Source organism: Vombatus ursinus, unplaced genomic scaffold (genome assembly GCF_900497805.2).
Source record: "Vombatus ursinus unplaced genomic scaffold, bare-nosed wombat genome assembly UNPS02004677.1, whole genome shotgun sequence".
NCBI classification, from domain to species: domain Eukaryota; kingdom Metazoa; phylum Chordata; class Mammalia; order Diprotodontia; family Vombatidae; genus Vombatus; species Vombatus ursinus.
This window is the reverse complement of record NW_020944455.1, coordinates 2,864,130-2,886,855: the sequence shown is the minus strand read 5'-3', so window position 1 is coordinate 2,886,855 and position 22,726 is coordinate 2,864,130. Positions and strand designations below refer to the sequence as shown.

The following is a 22,726-nucleotide window of genomic DNA, read 5'->3' as shown; positions in this document are numbered from 1 at the left end:
TGTATTTCTGATGATTAGATAGTTTAAACAGTTTTCCAGGTAGTTATTGATGATTCATTTCTTGTTTTGAGAACTGAACATTCAAAACTTTTGGCCTCTGGGGAAGAACTTCTTAGGGCAACACATTTCCTTCCGGGGGTTCCTTTCCCTTCTCTTCTGGGTGCATTAATTTTTGCTGTGCAAACTCTTTTTATATTTACTAATCAAACTCATCTTTTTTGTCTCTTATAATTTCTTCTATTTGACGAATAGATAAGAATTTCGATTTTTTGTGACATCAAAAGCTATTATTGTTCCAGTTGATTCACTTGGTATTTATTGTGGTATGCTGTGTGAGATGTCCTAAATGCTATCTATTCTGACTCAAGAGTATGGTCTAAGGAGAAAGTGAATAGGTGAAGAATGCCCAGGGTCCAGAATACAGCACACAGTTGGACCTACTGCCTATGTGGTCTTCTCTATCAATACATTAGATCTTGGAAACACATTACAAATGAACTGGGAGTTCGGCCCAGATTTGAAGAGGAGGAGTCTTTGGGAAAGGGCAGAATGTTTTAATGATGCCAAGATTCTCCCTGCTCAAAGGGCCATCTTTTTAAAAACTGATCGATGAAGTGACTTGTCCAAGGCAGCAAAGAAATGCTGAATCCGGACCAACCCCCTCATTTTACAGAAAAAGACACTGAAGCCCAAGGAGGGGAAATGACTGGCCCGAAGTCACGTAGGCAGAGGCAGGATTTGAACCCAGGCCCTCCAAGACCATATCCAGCATTCTATTTACTGTATTGTCCATATGTATTTATTGTTTGTCTTCTGATTCTAAGAGCAGCGCTTTTTTTCTTTTTATAAAAATATTTTATTGATGCTTTTTTTTCTTTCTCACACAGTCATTTCCTAATACCAACCCCCCAGAGTGGTATAGTAGATAAAATGCTGGACTTGGGAGTCAGGGAATCCTGCATTCAAATCATGCCTCTGACATTTACTAGCTGTGTAAACCCCGGGGAAGTCATTTCACTACCTTGGACCTCTAAACAGAGGCATATATGATGAAGCACAATGCTTTGCACATAGTAGGCACTTAATAAGTCCTGATGAATGACCTCTGAAGTTCCCTCCAACTTTAGATCTGGGATCCTATTGTTTGACTGTGGGCAAGTAATTTCACTTCCCTGGCCTGAGTTTCCTCCTCTTTCTTCCTCTCATCCCCCTTTATTTTTTCCTCTGAAAACTGGAGCATTGGACTAGATGGTCTTCAAGGTCTCTTATGGCTCAAAATCCTTAGACCAAAGTTGTAAATTAAGCAAAACCAGGCAACACATTCCCATCATTCCCTTCACTGCACACCTAGCTTCTGACCCTTTGAATCAGAGGTTATGCATTCCAAAAGTGGTCATCACTGGAGAGGTGCCAAAGGAGGTGGGGGACTCCTCAAGGAAAAGGTGGAAAGTGTGAACCAAGGCACTTTGGTGGATGAGGAGAAACTTGTGCCAAATACCAAGAGGGAGGCTCTGGGCTGGGGAGGGACAAGGCCAAGCTGGATCGGAATGAAGGGAAAAGGTGGGAGGAAAAAAAGAATCCCTTCCAAGGCAGCAGTTGTGGATGCGGGTGATTAGGGAAGAGACTGGGAAGTAAGGCAAGGGGATAAATCATCACAGAGTTAATGAAGTGTATAGAATTAGTCTGAAGAATTAGTGTTAGTGAAACATTAATCAAGTTTTGCTGGGGTGTTCGAGAGCAAGCTACAAAACAGGGTTTGATTTATTGTTTTGTTGATTGTCCAGACTTAAGGAAGTGATGGAGAAAAGTGTGTTGGGAGTATGTTGTTGGGAGGAGAGCTGGTTGCTAAATATCAGCATACCATTGGTTTGATGCCATCATTATTGGGACCAGGTGAAATTACTTCAGGTGTTATAGATTGGGTAACAAGGTTACCAAGGTTATTGGGGAAAGGAGGCCTGTCAGATCGTGAGCCAGGGTCCCTGGATAAGGGACAGAAGAAGATGGCACAGTGGAAAGAATGGTAGATTTATGAGCAAGAGAATCTGAGTCCTGAAAAGGATCTATTTGTACAAAAATATTTCTAGCAGCTCTTTTTTGTGGTGGCAAAGAATTGGAAATTGAGGAGATGCCCATCAATTGGGGAATTGCTGAACAAGTTGTGGCCTATGATTGGTATGGAATACAATTGTGCTACAAGAAACGAATAGGATGCTTTCAGAAAAACCTGAGAAGACTTATATGAACTGATGTAAAATGAAGTGAGCAGAACATTGTAGCCAGTAACAGCCATATTGTACAATACTCAACTCAGCAATACAATGATCTAAGACAATCCCAAAGAACTCATGATGAAGAATGCTATCTTCCTCCAGAGATAGAACTAATGGGGTCTGAATGCAGGTTGAAGCATACTACTTTTTCATTTTATGTATTTTTTCTCATGTTTTTTCCCTTTGGGTGTGTGTCTTCTTTCATAACATGACTAACAGGAAAATATTTTGCATGATTGAACGTGTATAACCCATACCATATTGCTTACTGTCTTGGAAAGGCGGAAAGTGAAAGAGGGAGGGAGAAAATTTGCAACTCAGAATTTTTAAAAAATGAATGTTAAAAATTATCTTTATATGTAATTGGAGAAAAAGTAAACTGTTATTTAAAAAAAATAGAGGGAAATGATGAGCAGGATGCTTTCAGAAAAACCTGGGAAGATTTATAGGAATTTATGCAAACTGAAGTGAGCAGAACCAGGAGAACATTGTACATAGTAACAGCAATACTGTAGGATGATCAACTGTGAATGACTTAGCTATTCTCAGAAATAAAAGGATCTAAGACAATTTCAAAGGACTCATGATGAAAAATCCTATCCACCTCCAGAGAAAAAACTGATGGAGTCCGAATGCAGTTTAAAGCATACTTGTTTTTAACTTTATTTTTACTGGTATTTTGGGTTTTTTTTTTGAGGGAGGGACATAGCTAATATGGAAATATGTTTTGCATAATTTCACAAGTATAATGGGTATCATACTGTTTGCTTTCTCAGTGAATGGAAGAGAGAATGAGAGAATTTGGAACTCAAATTTTATTTAAACAAATGTTAAAAATAAATACATAAATAATTGTGGTTTGTGTTTTTTTTTAAAGTGCAGGAAAAAAAGTTTCAAAAACATGGGGCAGTGTGGAAAGTGCTGGTTCTGGAGTCAGAGGACGTAGGGTCAAATCTCAGCTCAGTTCTACCTTTGTGACCTTAGACAAGTCCCTTCCCCTTCCTGGGCCTCAGTTTCCTCCTCTGTAAAATGACGTAGGGAATATATAGCCTCTCAGTTCCCTTCCAGCTTTTCATCTAGGATCCTATGATCTCAGATGAAAGCTTCCTGGCAGAAACCCAACCTAGGAACATCAATCATTGCTCCAAGAAGGATTAGTCCAATAGCTTTGTTAATTCATAACACTTAATGTGAATTGATGACCTTTAGGTAGTGGACATTTTTGTAGGAACACAGAAGAAGACAAAGGTGATTTCCAGACTTCTTCCTATTCATTTTCATATATAAAAGTTAGGAAAACTGATCATATTCTGAAATTTTTTTTTATTAAGAGCTGATTTTGAAAAATGGCCAAACCAATTATGGTACATGAATGTAATAGAATACTACTGCACCATAAGAAATAGACAGGTTCTGAAAACACTGGCAAGACTCATAAGAGTGAACAGAACTAGGAGAACAATTCAGAGAATGATGTTATAGAGAAAAACAATTTTGAAAGACTTTCAACCCCGAACAACGCAGTGACAAATTAGGATTCTGGAGACCAGAGGATTAAAATGCAGAATGACACCTACAGTTTTGGACATGGCCAAATGGGAATTTGATTTGTAAGACTGCAATGGTTGTAATGGTTTTCTTTCTTTTTAATTGTTTGATGGGGGACAGGGGAAAGAAGTAGGAGAGGGAGAAAATAAACGCATGTTTAAAATAAAATAAATTGGTTCAATCCCCATAATCAAATAGCTGCTGATGTGAAATTAGGACTCTATAAAGAAACCCTTTGGTCCCATTCAAACTTAATTATTTGCCCCTAGTGGGGCAGCATCCTAGAAAATGAAGTCAAATGAGCCTTAGGAAACATTCAAACGACAAAGCTAGTGGAGGTGATGGAATTCCAGCTGAGCTATTTAAAACCCTAAGTATGCTAGCAAATTTGGAAAACTCAACAGTGGCCACTGGATTGGAAAAGATTAGTTTACATCCCAATCCTAAAGAAGGGCAATGCCAAGGAATGTTCAAATTACCAAACAATTGTGCTCATTTCACACGCCAGCAAGATTATGCTTAAGATTCTGCAAGCTAGGCTTCAGCAATATGTGAACCCAGAATTGCCAGAAGAGCAGGCTGGTTTGTGAAGTCATTGGAACTAGAGACCAAATTGCCAACATTTGCTGGATTATGGAGAAATCAAAGGAGTTCCAGAAAACATTTACTTCTGCTTCACTGACTATACTAAAGTCTTTGACTGTGTGGATCACAACAAAATGTGGCAAGTCCTCAAAGGGATGGGAGTGCCAGGTCATCTTACTTGTCTCCTGAGGAACCTGTGTGTAGGCCAAGAAACAAGTTAGAACCTAACATAGAAAAACTGATTGGTTTAAGATTGGAAAAGGAGTATGACAAGGCTATATATTGTTACCTTATTAATTTAACTCATATGCAGAGTACATCATGTGAAATACCAGGCTGGAAGAAGCAAAAGCCAGGATTAAGGTTGCTGAGAGAAATATCAACAATTTTAGATATTCAGATGATGCCACTCTGTCAGAAAGTGAAGAGGAAGTCAGAAACCTCTTGATGAGGGTGAAAGAGGAGAATGTAAAAGCTGGTTTGAAGTTTAACATAAAAAAAAAAGATCTTGGCATCTGGTCCCATCATTTTCTAGCAGAGGGATAAGAAATAGAAGCAGTGTGAGATTTTATATTCTTGGGCTCAAAGATCACTGCAGACAGCAACTCAGCCATGAAATTAAGATGTTTGTTCCTTGGAAGGAAAGCTATGGCAAATCTGGATAGTATAGTAAAAAAGCAGAGGCATTGTCACCTTGTTGACAAAGGTCCATATAGTCAAAGCTATGGTTTTTCCAGTAGCAATATATGGCTGTGAGAATTGAACAATAAGGAAAAGCTGAAGAATTGCACTTTCAAATTATGGTGCCGGAAAAGACTTTTGAAAGTCCCTTGGACAACAAGAAGGCCAAACAAATCGATACTTAAATTAATTCAGGCTATTCACTGGAAGGTCAAATACTGAAGCTGAAGCTTAAATACTTGGGCCATATAATGAGAAAATGGGACTCATTGGAAAAGCCTTATGTTGGGAAAGATCAAAGGCAAAAGGAGATGGGGACAGCAGAGGATGAGATGGATAGTGTCATAGAAACAATGAACATGAACTTGGACAGACTTCAAAAGATACTGGAGGATAGAAAGGCTTGGTGTGTGCTATATGGTCCATGGAATCACGAAGAGTTGGACAGGACTCAACCACTACAATAAAGTGGAACAGCAGCACAAAGAATTAATACCAGAGATGAGAAAGGACTTCAAGTTAATGAGGCTGATCTTTGAACAAAACTACTGGGAAGTGACATATCCAAATGAGTTTTGTTTCCTTCAGTGATTTGGGATCTGATCTAAATGTGCTGCTGAAAACATTTTGGAAACTCAAGAGTTCAGTGGTTATGAGTTGTTATTTTAAACTTTCTCAGTGGCGGCAAATCTTTATCCACTGAGAGTCAAGTCCAGCATGTGAGATATGAAATTAACCTGGGCACTTCCATTGTTAAAATTTAAAAACGCTTTTCCTCATTTTCTGTTCTCTCTCAAACTAGTTCTGCCAGATTCCCCAGAGGGTTTGAGGGGCAGGGCTGGACAAAGTGCATCAATACCTTATGGTGATTACTTTCAAGGGGCCAATCACAGTAGTAGTAGTAGTAGTAGTAGTAGTAGTAGTAGTAGTAGTAGTAGTAGTAGTAGTAGTAGTAGTAGTAGTAATAGAGAGAACACTAGTCAAAAAACTCAAGTTCCAGTCCTGGCCCTGACAATGATTAGTTCTATGGACCCTAGAGGCAGGGAGCTGCTAGAGAACTGGCCTCCAAGTCAGGAAATGCTGGGTCAAAGTCCAGCTTCTGACACATACTACCTGTGTGAACCTAGACAAGTTAACATCACTTGGGGGCTCTAGGCAATTCTATGAGACTGCAGGCTAGAGAGAAAGGTCCCAACTTGTATTGGTAGAGGGAGTTTTCTCACCAGGAATTCCCTGTATCAATGAAATCCCAAGTTCAATGCCAATCTCTATCTTGATACCCTAGATCAGGCCTGCATAACCTGAAGCTTGCAGGCTGGCTGGCCAATTGAGGCACACCAAAGGATTTTAGGCAGCCCACAAAAATATCCTCTACATTTTTCGCTGGCCACCCAAAATCCTTTGGTGTGCCTGCAGGCCACTTACAGTCCACAGGCCACAGGTTGTGCAGGGATAAATCACTCAGTTGACTCATCTATAAAATAAGGAAAGGTGCTATTTACCTCATAGGGTTATTATGAGGAAAGCAATTTAAGACTAAATGTGAGACATTAATAGATTACATGTTGTCTTCCTAAAAATGCATGCATACATAATTAGCCTTTGAATTCATCATATGGTTTTGTTTTGCAATAGATTTACCTTTCTATTTATGGTTTTTCTTAGGCTCATAATTCTTTCTCAAAACTTTCCTAACTGTTGCAATTACAGCCTATCTTCTCAAAGCAATAAACAAGGTCAGAATTATCCCAAAGCGGTTCTACCTCTTCTTTTCTAGGTTAAGTGGTTTTCCTATTTTAGCATATGGAGGGGAAACATTTCACCATCTCCATATGGAGACATTAACTTCTGGCAGGAAGACCATGGGTTCTGTATATAACACTCAGCATAACATGTATACTTAACCCAAACAATCCATAGAGTGGTTTGGGGATTCTTTTTGTCCTGTTTTCATGACTCCTTCTGAGACAGGCCCAGCTGCAAACGGCCTATAGTGACAGAGGGGGCATTGTTCCATTTAGCTTTTTCATGATGAGCTGAGTTAGCCTGGTCTAGTCTCATTTCTGCCTTTCCTAGGGTTTCCTAAAATGTGTATTATTTGGGGTGTGTGGCAGAAGTGAGTTCCACTGAATTAATATTTACTAAATGCCAGGAGCTTTCTAGTTAGGGCCGTCTATTAGTGAAGGACAGGCCTGGCTGTAAAGAAGAGCCTGTGGGCACCCAGAACTGCACCAGAACAACCAAGGACTTAGGTTGTTTTAGTGTCTAGACATCCTTAGGCTTCAATAGTCTTCCTTCCTCCCACCCCCATCCCCAGACAAAATGTAATTAGTCTTTTACATAGACCTCATTTCATCCTCACAATCACCCAGGGAAGTTGGTATCAAGAAGGTATTATCCCTATTTGGGAGCAAACAAGCACATCCACATTGACTTTGCCCAAGGCCACATAGCCATGTGGGATATGAACCCAGGTCGTCCTAATTCTTGCCACTACAATTAGTTCTCAGACTATTTTCTAGAGAAAGTGGTGGAAAAGCAACTGAAACCAATTCTTTTTTATAATAAGGGATGTCTGCTGGTGTTCTCTACACTAGAGCTGTGCTGCCTGACCCAGACTCAAATGTAATTAGGAAATGTTTAACAAAAGAAATAAAAGTACAATGCAACATAGACAATATTAATTTGTGGTTTTCTAGGTCAATCTGTGTTTAGGGATCACCACCGCTCTATGCCACTAAAGGGAATCCATGGTGGCACCCTTGGACAAGCAGAGATGCACCCTTGCCACGAGAGGCATGCCAATAAAGTCTAGTTCCAAGATAGAAAATAGAATCAGGATCAAAGGTTGTGAATGAAAAGTTGCTAGATGGGAGGAAGAGATGGTGGAGAGCATCTGGGTTATTAACAAAGAAAAAGAAGTAATATTGTCATGCTATATACTACAGACTGACTAAACAGAAAGATGAAATAGAAGAATTTGGGACCTGTCACAAGGCAAGTTATGAAAGTGTTGCTGTCATCTTTTTCAGTTATGTCTGGCTCCTCGTGACTCCATTTGGGGTTTTCTTGGCAGGGATATTAAAGTGGTTTGCCATTTCCTTCTCCAGTTCATTTTACAGATGGGGAAACTGAGGCAAAAAGGGTGACATGACTTGCCAAGGGTCACACTGCTAGTGTCTAAGGCCAGATTTGAACTCAAGAAGATGAGTCTTGCTGGTTCCAAGCCCAGTGCTCTATCCACTGTGCCACCCAGCTGCCACAGTTATAGAAGTAATGGGGGCCAATTTTCCTGACAGACTGGAATTCTCTCTGAAAAGCAGGGTAAATAATGATTTCTTGACATGCCTTAATGATAATTTCATACCACAAAAGGTAGAATCAATGAGGGAAACTTCTCTTTTTGGACACAAGTCTCACTAAAGAGTATCTGGTTGCTAGGATGGGGAGTGGGGTGGAGAGGGAAAGGTGAAATGACTGTCCTATCTCAGAATTTGTGACAGGAGGAATGCCAGGCAGAGACACGTACCCTACACTGGCATACAATGACATGTACCTTAGATTTCAGGAGTGGCTATTTCAGAGGATTCTGAGAAAGGTTAGGTAAGATCCTATGGCCTAAAATTCTATAGGGTAAGTCAGCTCTCAAGAATGAGATTCTGAAGACCCAAACAGAAACAATTCCAGTAAAGAAAAGGGGGAGCAATCTAAAGAGATCAGTGTGGACACACAGGGAAACTGATCAACCAAGAGATTTCTTAAAATGGTCGTACAAAAGATCAAAACAAAAGCAACTAGCAGAGGATAAATACAAAAACATGTCACGGTCCTAGAAGAAGAGCGGTCTGGGATGGTCATTCTGAAGTCATGGAGAATCAGATGGCTTGGGGCTTCTTTTTTTTAAGCTTTATTGGGGAAAAGAACCAAGAAGGGATAGGGTGGATGCTCAGAGATGATGGGCTAATGATATACAATGGAGAGGAGACAGAGCTGCTTGATTATTCACTTGTTTCTGACTTCTCTGGACTGAGGTCAGACCAAATATGGTTAGTAAGGCATGCAAAGGCAAGCAAAGTAATGATAGTAAGTGAGCCCCTAACTGCTCTTGGTAAGTCTAAACCACAAGGCTCAGAGGAACCACACCCTCCAGGGCTGCAAGAACTGACAGATAAAATGCCTGAGCCACCATCAACAATACCTGAATCATAACAGAGAATGGGACAGCGGCTGCAGAATTGAAGGGCAAATGTCCCAACTTACAAAAAAGGAAAGAGAACAGAATTTGCTAACTGCAAGCCATGCTTGACTTTGACTCCTGGAAAAGGTATTATTATTGTTATTATTATTAAAGGAATGGTTCATGATGGAAAGAAGTCATCACAAAGAGCCAGAATGCTCCTAGATTTTACCGACTAAAATTTAGCCAGTCATTTGACAATGTCTCTCATGCTAACTTTGTGGAACAGTTAAGTGAGCTAGGTGCTAGTATAGATGGATCTGGAACTCTATGGATGGGTCAGAGTAGTCATGGATGGCTCCATGGCAATTTGGAAACATGTCTCTAGTGGAATGCCTCAAAGGTCTGCGGGAGGTTCTGTGATGCCTAACATTTTAATCAATGATTTGAGATTAAGGGATAGATGGGCATGCTTATCAAATCTGCAAATAACACAAAGGTGGGAGAAATAACTGACACAATATGATGAATGGCAAATGCCAGGCTCCTGAAAGGTCTCAAAAGGCTAGGTTATTGGGCTAAAATGAGTAAGGTGAAACTGAACAGGGAGAAATGCAAAGTCATACTCTTGTATTCAAAAAATCAACATCATAAGTACAAGATGTGGGTAGAATGGCTAGACAGAGGTTCTCCTGAAAAAGATGTTGGGGTTTTAGCAGGCTCCACACGTGCTCAACAGTATGATATGGCAGCTGACAAAGCTAATATGATCTTAAAGAGTGCATTAAGATTCAACAAGCATTTATTAAGCACGTGGTTTATGTCAGGCACTGTGCTAAGGGCTAGGGATACAAAGACAGGCAAGGCAACAGAAAAGGAGCTTCTATTCTAATGGAGAGCCTCAGTGTACAGGTCTAGGGAGGTCCCACTATACTCTGCACCCTGCTCAGACTACATCTGGAGTATTGTGGTTGGTTCTGGGTGCCACATTTTAGGAAGGATGACTGTCCAGAGGACAGGTAAAGAGAGTGGAGTTCATGCCATCTGATTGGCTAAAGGAATAAAAAAGCATGTCATGGCCTCCCTGTGGGGAGAGTATCAAGAAGGATAACGTACAGAATGGAAATATTTATCTTGAAAAGAAGACTTATTGGTACATATATCCTAGATCTACAGCTGTGCAAGGGCCCTCAGGGGCCATCTAGTACAACCTCTTCATTTTACAGAGGAGGAAACTGAAGACCATCCCAACTGAGGAGGTGAAAGGGACTCCTGTGAGATTACACATCGGATGCTAAAGACCTGAAAGGTCCCTCCCAACTCGGAGATCCTGTGGGGCTATGGGACTCCCCTAATTCTAGTTACAGGTAGTATTGTGGAAATAGAGTTAGAGGTCCAGCAAAATTCAAGCCTGACTAGATGTTTGGTTTGCCCAGGGCTTTTTGGCAAGGGTAACCCTAAAACTACCTTCTGAATCCCTTCTCTGACTCGCCCTCAGGGCATAATTCAATAAGCACCTTACTCCTAAGTTAAAATCTTAGTTGCCCTACTCATCTTGTCCTCAATAACACTGCAATTATTTTTAATTTTCTTGCAACTATGGTCTGAAAATACTGTATATACATATATATATATATATATATGTTATAATCTTAGTTGCCCTACTCACCTTGTCCTCAATAACACTGCAATTATTTTTAATTTTCTTGCAACTATGGTCTGAAAATACCGTGTGTGTGTGTGTGTGTGTGTGTGTGTGTGTGTATATATATGTAAAATTTCTGTTTTTTAGATATTTACACAGGATTTGGTACCCAAGTAAATGATCACTTTGTGAGTTTCATTTGCAACTTGAAAAAAATGCCTATTTTCTGTTTCTTCCATGTATTTCACTACATACTAAGTAGTTGAGACCTGTGATTTCTTTATTCTAGATCTGTCACTGTCTAGTAATAATGGAGTGCCAAAGTTGCCAATTATATCTTTCATCTGATTCTTCTCGTGATGCTGATAATCTTTAAAAATTGGCTTGCTATTATTATGTCTTCACTTTGTCCCTTGGTTCTTTTATATTGAAAAATTTAAAATCAAATCTAGTTCTCTGATTTGGTAACTATGTCCCTTTCAACATTATATAACACTCTTGCCTGTCTCTTTCAAGGTATTCTGATTGGAATTAAAATTTATTTCATATCATTACCACTGTTCCTGTTCTTACACTTGAAGTTATGTAACATATTTTAGATCAAGATTTCAAATTTTAGTCTACTGCCATTTTTTTTGCATTGTATTAGCTTGCACTACAAACTGTTTTTTTAAAATCCATTCTATAACATTATCCCTTTTAATAGGAGAATTCAGATCCTTAACATTTAACATCATTAAGTATTAAATTGAATTTGCCTCTGGCATTACTTTTTCTATTTTTCTTCTCAATGTTGTCTAGAAGAAGTGATCTCTACTTATTTCTCTGTAACTATTTCTACTAACTAAAATTTAAGAATAAATCAGTTTGTCTGTTAAACTCCTAACTCTGTATAATTCCCTGTGACTTGATTCTTTTTTTTTTGTTAAATAGATGAGCTTTGCTTTAAGAAGCACTGGCTCCTCTCCTTTCCCCTTCCTTTATTTCTTGACAATTTTTAAATGACGTTTTGTTTCAAAAAAAACAAAAACCCTAAACAGTTTAACTCTTCTCTTTTTCATCACATTTTTTAAAATGTCAGATAGAAATGTTTATATTTCTCTTATAAAATCTTAATCACTTTGCTTTGCAATCAACTATATGTAACCATAGGTCTAAATTATCCTGTACCAACTATTTGTTTGGACTTTTCAAAGGTGAACTTATGCCAAATTCTTTTGAAGTTATCTTGGTTGCTCAACATTATTTTTATGCCTTCAAATAAAATATCCAAATTTGTAAATGCAAGAAATGTAACTTTCAGATCCAAGCCTATTCTTTTAAAATTTTGTCATTTTCCCCTTGTCATGGCTGAGAAATTTGGAGATTTTGATCTGTACTTGAAATATTTTTTTTCATCATTCTGTTACATGTCTTCTGGATGTGAACATGGGATATTTTCATGCTAGAGTCCTCAAGTTCTGCACAACTGCACAGTGATGCCTGTTGATGTCTATTCTGTTAAGTGTTCTCCAATTATTTCATCAAAAATGGAGTCTAGTTTTTCTTTTGTGATACCTTCTGGGAGCCCAAGTACCATATGGTTTTATCTGCCAAGTCTTTAACTACTTTTTGGACTTGTCCAATTGAATTGGAAGGAAATGCAGACGCATGTCTTGCAACTTTATCAGGAGACATCATGCCATCTTTAATGGAGAAAACACTCAATTTGGAGTTGGAAGACATGGCTTTGAGGCCTTGCCACTTACAAGCTGTGCTAGGATCCTATTCCTTCCTCTGCAAGATTGGGCTAGGATTATATAGACTATATAGTAAGGATAATGACAGCTGACATTCTTATGTCACTTTAAAGTTTGCAAATGTCATTTGCATAAGGTTTACATGTTATTTCATTTGATCCTCAATAGTATGAGGTAGATACTGCAGATATTAACATTATATGAGAAACTGAAGCTCTGGGAGATTAGGTGACTTGTCTGTGATCATTTAGCTAGTTGAAGATTAAAAATAAGCTTTAATCACAGGTATCCAAAATTCAGTCCTTTTTACCGACTCACATTGCCTTGAAAGATCTGTTAAGGATTAAATGAGATCTAGGATGTAAAATACTAGGCCAGTATTAGCTATTATTATTCATTGAACTTTGCTCAGATAATTACTTTTGCTTCTACTGTCATTTTAATTTTCCGTGTTCTTTTGCATCAAGAGGCAGCTTGGAGTGGTAGTTGTAGTCATTCTCAAAGTGTGGTAGGGGGAATCTCTCGATGTCCCTGAAACCATTTCAGGGTATGCATGAGGCCAAAACTAGTTTCATAATAATACTAAGACATTTTAATTCCTAATATGGTCAGATTTGATAAATATAACCCACATAAAACATCTTTGGAGGGGAGAGGTCCTCAAGAATTTTTAAAAGCATAAAGCAGTCCTAAGACCAAAAAGTTTGAGAACCACTGGGGTAATATATGGAGAGATGGTCTCAGGGCTATGGAGAGGTGGATTCAAACCCTGCCTCTGACACCAAATAGCTATGTGAGGCTGGGCAAGTACTCTAGGCAAGTCTCTAAGACTATAAGTTGCAGAGAGGGAATTTACCAATCCATTGGTAGACCGAATTTCCTGACCTATGCCAACAAAGTCACAAGGCTGGTCCCTATCTTTACATTTTCCCTCTATCTCTTCCATGGCTTTTTTTGTGGCTGAATTAGAATCTCCCTTTAATGCAATCATCCAATTAATTTTCCCAGCATTTGTGGGACTGATTCTGCTGGCATTTCTGTCTTCATTTTGTCCCTTGGTTCTTTTATTTTGAAAAATTTAAAAACAAATCCAGTTCTCTGACTTGGTAACTATCTATTGGATGGTATTATTCTTTCCTTTTGTTAATTCAATATTTTTTCCCACCTTGAGTAACTTGAGACTGAAGGTAACCCTCTTTCCTTCTCCTTCAGTGGAGGTCATCCCTGAAGGTGGGATCAGAATGGAGGGAAGATCAATGAATTTGGAATAAGAGGACTTGAGTTTGAATCCTAGCTCTGAGTAACCTTGGAAAAGCCCTTCAGCTTCCTTGGAATCTGTCTCCTCATCTGTGAAATGCAGGCAGTTTTCTACTCTATGATTCTCTAATTCCAGTCCCAGCTCAGAGGCCAGGTACCGTAGTTACTGTCAGATGCTACCAGCCTGTGATCCACTGCTGCCCAAAAGGGGGCCCTCCCTTTCATTCTTCTCTTGCTTCTTGGCCTACCTACATGGCAGGCCTGGGTAATAGCTCAATCTCCTTCTCAGACCCTTTGGTCCTAGTCCCAGGGTTACAGCTCTAGGCCTTGCTCCCTTCTCTACCTCCTTTCTGGTAGTGGCAGTGGTGGTAGCGGCTTCAGGCTTCCCCTTCTTAGTTTGAGAGGTTAATTCTGTTATATCCCTACAGTTTTTGTTTAAGGAATTTGGGGGGAGCTAGTTCCCTGGAAGTCTCTTGTTCAAGACAGTTAGGGTTTCTCTCCACGATGCATATTCTAACAGGCATTAAAGGCCAAGTTCTGTCTGAAGGATTTTTCAATGACAGACAACATTCCTCTCCACTGAGAGTAATGGTACACAATATAAAGTCTGCCAGCTGAGTGATGTCTCTCCTGTATTAATCACATTCACAGAATTTCTCTCCACTGTGAACTTTCTGATGTCGAATAAGATGTGAGTTCCTACTGAAGGCTTTTTCACATTCATTACATTCATAGGGTTTCTCTCCACTATGGATTCTATGATGCCGAATCAGGTGTGATCTCCCCCCAAAGGCTTTCCCACACTCATTGCATTCATAGGGTTTTTCTCCATTATGTATACTATGATGATCATTAAGAGCTGATCTCCACCTGAAAGTTTTCCCACATTCATTGCACTCATACGGTTTCTCGCCACTATGAATTCTCTGATGTCCGATAAGATATGAGCTCCTACTGAAGGCTTTCCCACATTCAGTACATTCATAGGGTTTCTCTCCACTATGAATTTTTTGATGCTGAATGAGGTGTGAACTCCAGATGAAGGCAATCCCACATTCATTACATTTATAGGGCTTCTCTCCACTGTGAATTTTTTGATGTCCAATAAGGGATGATCTCTGACTGAAGGCTTTCCCACATTCAGTACACTCATAGGGCTTTTCTGCATTGTGAATACTCTGATGTCGAATGAGGTGTGAGCTTCTGCTGAAGGCTTTCCCACATTCATTACATTTATAGGGTTTCTCAGTCCTATGATTTCTCATGTGTCTCACGCATTCTGAATTTTGCTTGAGGGTACGGTTATATGAATCATAACTCTGGGGCTGCTCCCTCATCAGATCTCCCTCGTGGGTAATCAGATGGTGGCTTGGCTCACAGCTCCACTCCCGCCTATGGGACTCATGGCTGTTCTCCTCTGTGACCCTCTTCCTAGGGGTGACAGTCATAATAAGCCTGGTACTTGGGGGCTGTGAAGGGGAATACCTCAGTCTCTTCTCTGCTGGGTTTTGTTGGGGCCCCTCTAACCTGCTAAGATAGGAAGAGGGTTCTACAAGGTTGCTGCCTTGTTCCCTAGGGATCCCTGCCAACAAAATCCACTGAGACTCATCATTAGATATTTCCTGATTATGAAGAGATTCCATGTTACCCTTCTCAGGCCCATCATCTGAAACAAAAAGAACAAAACACAAATGTCACCTGTTCTCTGTAGTGCGAGCAAGATTACCTAGGTTTCAGCAAGGCATTTGAGAGACTATTTCATGAAATGATTGTGGCCAACATGGAAACATATGGACTGGATGATAATGCTGTTAAATGGATGAGGAGCTGGCTAAGTGCTCAGACCTAGAGGATAGTGATTACTGGATTGATGTCAAACTGTCAGATGACAATCTGGGGGGATGTCTCTGATGTAGTACCACAAAGATCTAGCCTCTGCACAATTCTGTTCAATGCTTTTATCAGTGAATTTGATGAAGGCAGCAGATGGCAGGTTTGTGAAACTGGAGAATGACGCAAAGCCCGAAGGCATAGCTATGTGGAATATGGAATGAAAGACCCAGGGTCCAAAAAGCTGACAGGTTAGAACAGTGAACTCAATCTAAGAAGATGAAGATTAAATAAGGATAAACGTGAAACATTTAACTTGAATTCAAAAAAACTAACTGCATGGGTAGAAGACGTGAGAGGCCTAGCTAGAAACAAATTCTACACAGATTGAATGCGCTGCTTTAGAAGGGGGGAAGATGTGTTACTAGAGGCCTTCAAGCAAAAGGTAGGTGGGGATGCTGGAAGTCCATTTTTGGGATAGAGGCTAGGTCAGATGACCATTCTTCCCAAAACTCCCTTCTGCTCTTTCTTCAATCCTAAACAAAAGCCTCTCTTCTTAAATTAGCTTTATAAATACAGAATTATCACGGATCTTAGCAATTTCAAAGGTCAGAAACATTTTAGAGTCAAAAACTATAAACACCCAGATACCTCCACTTAAAAATTCACCCATTTGAACATAAGTACTGAAGCAAACCTTGGCTTTTCTTACTTATCCTGCTTTAAGAAAAGGCTTTTATTTTTCTTCTAAGAAGCCTGCCTCCAGCTTCTAACACTTGACTTTGAGCTCTGACTGCCCAAGTGAAAATTTCTTATCTGTGTTCTGTTCATTCTAGGGACAAAACATCCCTGCATGACATTCCTTCAACTGTGAAACTGCTTCTTTCTCTCCTGGTTTTCCCAGCTACCCTATGCTTCAGTACTAGGCCAGAAGGCAGAGGTTTTTTTTGGGGGGGGGGGCGGTGGCGAGCAGCTTTTTTTTTTTTAAACAACTCAATGTTCCCTAGAAACAGCTTTAAGAGCCCCCTCCTATATCCAAACCGATTGGTGTCTAAGTTATTTTGCTTCCAATTCTTTAGGATTCATCATTGGTTCGCCCAACACATGCCCAGGCCTCCATCACAGGCCACGTTGTAAAGCGGCTCTCTCTGACTTTGTCCCGGCAGAACATTAACAATACATTGGAAGAACGCTGAAGCAGAGACCCACAGGGGTTTTCTCTCAAAGCTGGGCAGCTCCCCACATGGCCTCTCAAGCAAGAGAGAGAAGTGGAACTGGGGGAAAACAGGGCAGGGCAATACAATAAAGTAACAGGAAAAGCTGGCACAAGCTTTCCTTCCTACCAAACAGTATGGACAGGAAGTCTGCTTCGGGATTGGGGGCCGTGGGGGCAGGAATAACTACTTGGCATTATGAGTGGAAAGAGGAATGTCTACCTATATAGGAGGTACAAAAAAACAGACCCTGTAGAGTTTGCGAAAAGGTGTTCTCAAGAAGGGAATTCAGGAGAGTCCCCCCATGTCTACAGCTACGTGCTCACTGTCCACACTGCCAGCCTCTTGGCTTCACGGCAGCTCACAGAGCTAGACTGAAGCCCCACCTCCTCAACAGGCTCCCCTCAGGGGCTCTGGCCCACACACGACTCTCCTTTTCGAATCCTTCTGGCATTCATTATCTGTAGCATGTGACACATACCTTTGGACAAAGTGTTCTGTTCTCTGACTGATGTTTTTCAGCGATTTATATTACGTGATTTTTTTTTTTTCTGGCCCAAACCTATGGTTTCATCAGTGTAGGGAACTGAGTCCTCAGAAAAGACAAGCTCCTCTACCAGTGCCTGGGGCACTGAGACATGAAGGACTGGCCCAGGGTCACACAGCCAGGACAGGTCAGAGGAGGCCCTCGGCCCCAGACCTTCCTGATTCTGATGTCAGCTCTCCAGCCACCACTACACCAATGATGTTTCTTATTATGGGAGGGAGAGAGAAATGACACTGTCTTAGACACTGGTCCAACTGTCTTATCCTAAAGATGACAAGAATGAGGCCCAGATTAGAAATGACTCCCCCAAGGTCACAGAGCTCCCTCCACCTACCACCCAATTTTACTTTCTTAATTAGACCTCAAAGCTCTCCGCTAGCTTGGGCCAAATCTTAAGCTTCCTTGGTTTGTATGCCACAGCACCTACCACTGGTAAGCCTCCGGGCACTCAATAATGCTGAAGGGTTGACATCACTGCCACACTCACCAGGCCAGGTGGTCTGATCGTCTTCTGTTCCCTGCAGATCTGGGACCCAGGGCATTTTTCCTTGCTCCAGCTGGGAGATCATTTCAGGCTTGCAAGCAGAAAGACCTGCTCGTGTGGAAAGAAGAGAAACATGAAATCCCTCACCATCCCCTCAAGTGATCACCCTAGAGCTTTCCTCCTACCCCAGCCAAAATTCTGGAAAAGGAAGGAAGGAAGCATTTCTTAGGCACTTACTACATACCAGGCACTGTGCTAAGGGTAGGGGATACCAAGAAAGGCAATCCCTACCCACAAGGATCTTACATACAACATCCTAATGGGGGACCCCCCCCCCCCACAGCCTATATTTATTGCTTCCTCTTTCTCACCTCCCATTCACTCCTACCCTCTGCATTTTGACTTCCATCCCCACCACTCAACTGAAATTACTCTCTCCAAGGTCCCCAGTGCTGGTGGTTTTTATTGATAAGTCAAAAGGCCTTTTCTTGATCCTCAATTTTCTTGACCTCTCTGAAGCCTCTGACATTGTTGACTTCTCCATTCTGGATCGTCTATGCTCCCTGGGTCTGCGTGGCATTGTATTGCTGTGGTTCATTGCTTATCTAGTGAATCAATCCTCAGTCTTCTTTGCTGGCCCACCAACTATATTCTACTCCCTAGGCATGGGTAGACTCCAGGGTTCTGTGCTGGGCCTTTTCCTCTTCTCTCCTGATGATCTCATCAGCTCCCAAGGTTTATACTATCATCTCTATGACTCCCACACCGACACATCTCATCCTAACCTGACTCCTGAGCTCTAGTTCCACATCTCCCACTGCCTACTGGTCCCACGTTCCCTTGTGCATCCAGAGGCATCTCAAACCCAACATGTCCAATATAGAACTTGTGATCTTTCTCCCTAAAGCCACCCCTCCCCTCATAACTTTCCTATTTCTGTCATAGGTACCACATTCTTCAATACACCAAGGCTCCCAGCCCAGGTGTGACCCTTGACTCTTCACTTGGCCCTGCGCCGCCGCCCCGCCCCGCCAATCAGTTGCTAAGTCTTAGACTCTACCTCACCATCTCTTCTGTCCATCCTCTTCTTTCTACTCATTCTATGACCATGTTCATTAGGGCCCCCATTGCCTCTTGCCTGGACTACTGAAAACAGCATCCTAAGAGGCATCCCCAAGGTGGCCCCACGTCTAGTCTCTACCCTCTCCAGTCCAGATATTCATCTGCCAATGTGATTTTCCTCAGGCTCCTGTCTGACCCCTCTGCTCAAGAGACTCCAGGGGCTCCCCCATTGCAAGTGTCAGGAAAGAAATTGCTCTGTTTGGAATTTCAAGCCCTTCTCAGTCTGTTTTGTGCCTGCCTTCCCAGGCTGGCCACATGCTATATACCTCTATGGTCTGGCACCGCCACCCTACCCTGTTTTATTCTTCCTCCCATTACAGTGGCTACCTGGACAAAGTGGATGGGCAGAAGGATTGAGGAAGCTACTGAGACACCATCCCATGGAAGCCCAGGTATTTCTGGAGCAGCCTATTAAAACTAAGAGGAAAGAGGCAGCTAGTGGGTGATGTGCTGGGCATAGAAAGATGAGGAGTTTGTTTGCCTGGCTAGAGAATGGCAAAATCAAAGGGATGAGGAGGCCTGTACCAGGAACCTGGGAGAATTCCAGGGAATGAAGCCAATGGGAAACATCAATCGATTAACATTTATTAATTGCCTATTATGTACCAGGCGCTGTGCTAAGTGCCGAGGATACAAAAAGAGGCAAAAGCCAGTCCCTGCCCGCAAGGGGCTTACAAAAGCTGCCCATTTCCAACTCAGAGTCACTCTGAGCTGTGAAAGGGTGAATGAGGTCTACACAGCATTTTCCCTACTAGACTAGCTTCCCTTCTGACGTATGTATTATCCAAGTCACCCACATGAATCAAATTTAACAAATATTTATATTAAGAAAACATTATATGTAGTAAACTATGCTTAGCAGTAGAGATCTAAAGACAGACAGGCACTGTGGCATGGAGGTTCAAGTCCTACCACAGATACTTATTAACTGTGTGATGCTGGGTAAACCACTTAACCTCTCCAGACCTCAGTTTGCTCATCTGGAAGATAGGGATAATAACAGCACTTGGCTCTAGTCTGTTGTGAGGATCAAGGAAAAGAGTATATGTAAAGTGCTTAACAACCTTAAAAAGCAATGTGTGGGAGCTGTTATTACAATGGAAGATGACATTCTCCCTGCCCTCACAGAGCTTATAATCAGGTTGGGGGAAGGAAGATATACACAAATCCCTGTAATAAAAGTTGGACTATGCCTTACCCATAACAGAGCTAGTAAGTGTCTAGACGGGGATTCAAACCCAGCACCCTATGTACTGCTCCACAGCAGTCAGAGGATCATGTGCTCATACACAGTCATCAGCATATTGTCTCCCTGTTAGGCTGTGAGCTCTGCGGGTGAGGACCGTTGTTTTTGCCTTTTTCTGTAGCTGCAACACTCAGCATAGTGGCTGGCACGTAGTAAGTGTTTAATAAATGCTCATTACCTGACTAAATAACCACCTTTGCCCGAGTCACAGTCCTCTGCACCTCTCTTAGGCGCTAGAGGGTCAGTGATGGCTGAGTGACTGGGGAGGATGGGCTCACTTCCGGCTGCGGGGAAATCGAGGAAGGTTGTACTTGAACTCTTTCTGAAGGAAGAAAAGCATTTTTTTTTTAAGCTTTTAGGCAATTGGGGTTAAGTGACTTGCCCAGGGTCACACAGCTAGTAAGTGTCAAGTGTTTGGTCTGAGGCCGGATTTGAACTCAGGTCCTCCTGACTTCAGGGCCGGTGCTCTATTCACTGCGCCACCTAGCTGCCCCGAAAAGGATTTTCAAGGATGGAAATTCATGACTCTCTTCTAGGCAGGGGGACCGCTTATCCAAATGTACAAAGATAGTATGATTGTGAAAGAGACTGTGATTTGGTATGGCTGGACTATAAAGTGCAGTGAAGGGAACTGTGTAAAATCAGGCTGTGAAAGGAGATTGGGATAGCCTGGGGCTGTTAGGGAATTGAGTTACTATTTTATTCTGCAGGCAATGGGGAGCCACTGAAGGCTTTGGAGCAGGACACAAACCCCACGTTTTACTCCTTCTCTGTGCTCTCACAGCTACCACCCTAGTGCAGGCCCTTCTCACCTCGGACCTAAATTGGTGCAACAGCCTCCTAATTTGCCTCTCTGCAGCAGGCCTCCCCACTCCAGCCCACCTTCACACTGATGCCAAATGGATTTTCCTTGAATACAGTCAGTCAAGAAACATTTATTAAGTACCTACTATGTGCCAGGCACTGTGCTAAGTGCTGAATCACAGATCTGTCCGTGACACTGTTACTTAAGCAACTTCAGTGGCTCCCTATCACCATTAGGATGAGATGGAAACTTCTCTGTTTAGCCTTTAAATCCCTTTACAACAAACTGGCCCAACCTATCTTCCCAACCTCACTGGACATTATACCCCCTTCTACACACTGCCATGTGGCCATCCTGGACTTCTCTCATCCTCACATGCCATATTCCATCTCCCGTCTGCCACCTTCTTTTCCTGGGATGCCCTTCCTCCTCACCGAACCCACAGAGTTCCTCTTTCCTTCAGGATGCAGCATAAGCACCACCTTCCCTAAGAAGCCTTCTTGGACTCCCTCCCCATCCCCACTTCCTGGTGCCTTCCTTCCTTCCCTGTCTCCCTCCCAACCTGCCTTCTATTTAACTCCTCTGTATTTATTCTCTTTCTTTCTATGCACCATACACTTACAGACACATGTCTTTTCTCAAGCACTTACCATGTACGTTCCCAAGCACAGGAATGGGTTCATTCTTTGTACTTGTATCCCCAGCACAGTGCCTAGCACATAGTAGGTGCTTAATAAAAGCTTTTAAAAATTAATTTTTAGTACTTATTATTTTTATTATATTTTATTATTTAGACCTGTACATTAAGATCACCCAGGCAGGGATGTGAATGATGGCTGAGAGAAGAGAGACACTGGATGCATGGGAAACAGTTGAGAGGTTATTACTCCAGAAGAAAGTTCATTAGAATATAAAGGAGAACGATGAGAAGAAATACAGGAGAGATACTCTGGTGGCAGATTGATACTTGGGCCCCGGTAACTGGTTAGATTAGGACAGAGAGGGTGTGGTAGGGAGGGAAGAGTCAAAAACGTTTTCCAGCTTGGGTAACTGGGACAATGATGGTGTCACTGATAAAACCAGAGAAGTTAAGAAGGGTGGGTTTTGGGGAGAAGATACATAGTAAAGTTTTGAACATGCTATTTGAGACACAATGAGACATTCAAGTGGAGTTGTCCAGGAGGTGGCTAGAAATGCAGGATCGGTACTCGGGGAACAGGATGCAATGGGGTTCCAAATTTGAGAGTCATTGGTATAGAGATAATAATAAAAGCCATGGGAGTAGATGAAATTGACAAAGGAGAGCACAGAAGAGGGTGGACAGAGCCTTGGGCGAAGCCCACATTTAGGTCTTGGGAGGAAGAAGAGTTCAGAGTTGGAAGGGATCTATAACGTCATCTGGTCCAACCCATAACTGAAAAAGAATCCCCTCTGCCAGATGTGATCAGTGGTCATCTGACCTCTGCTTAAAGATCTCCTGTGAGGAAGACCCACTACCTCCTAACAAGAAGGAAGTGGTCGTCCACAATGTCAAATGCAGCAGCAAAGTCCAGGAAGTTAAGAACAGAGAAAA

At 41.7% G+C, this 22,726-nt stretch overlaps 1 protein-coding gene across 4 annotated transcripts in view; it reads right to left on the bottom strand.

The window, feature by feature from the left end:
• Window positions 1–12,019: 12,019 nt before the first annotated feature.
• The window catches only part of LOC114025499 (zinc finger protein 501-like), a 28,794-nt gene continuing 18,087 nt past the window's right edge, over window positions 12,020–22,726 (bottom strand). For all 4 annotated transcript variants that reach the window (XM_027838940.1, XM_027838932.1, XM_027838948.1 and 1 more), the window contains 2 exons: window positions 17,984–18,088; window positions 12,020–15,571 (listed from right to left, as the gene is read on the bottom strand). In XM_027838940.1, the coding sequence (XP_027694741.1) occupies window positions 14,541–15,571; window positions 17,984–18,088 (1,136 nt within the window). In that variant the 3' untranslated portion in view covers window positions 12,020–14,540. The remainder of the gene's footprint in view (window positions 15,572–17,983; window positions 18,089–22,726) is intronic.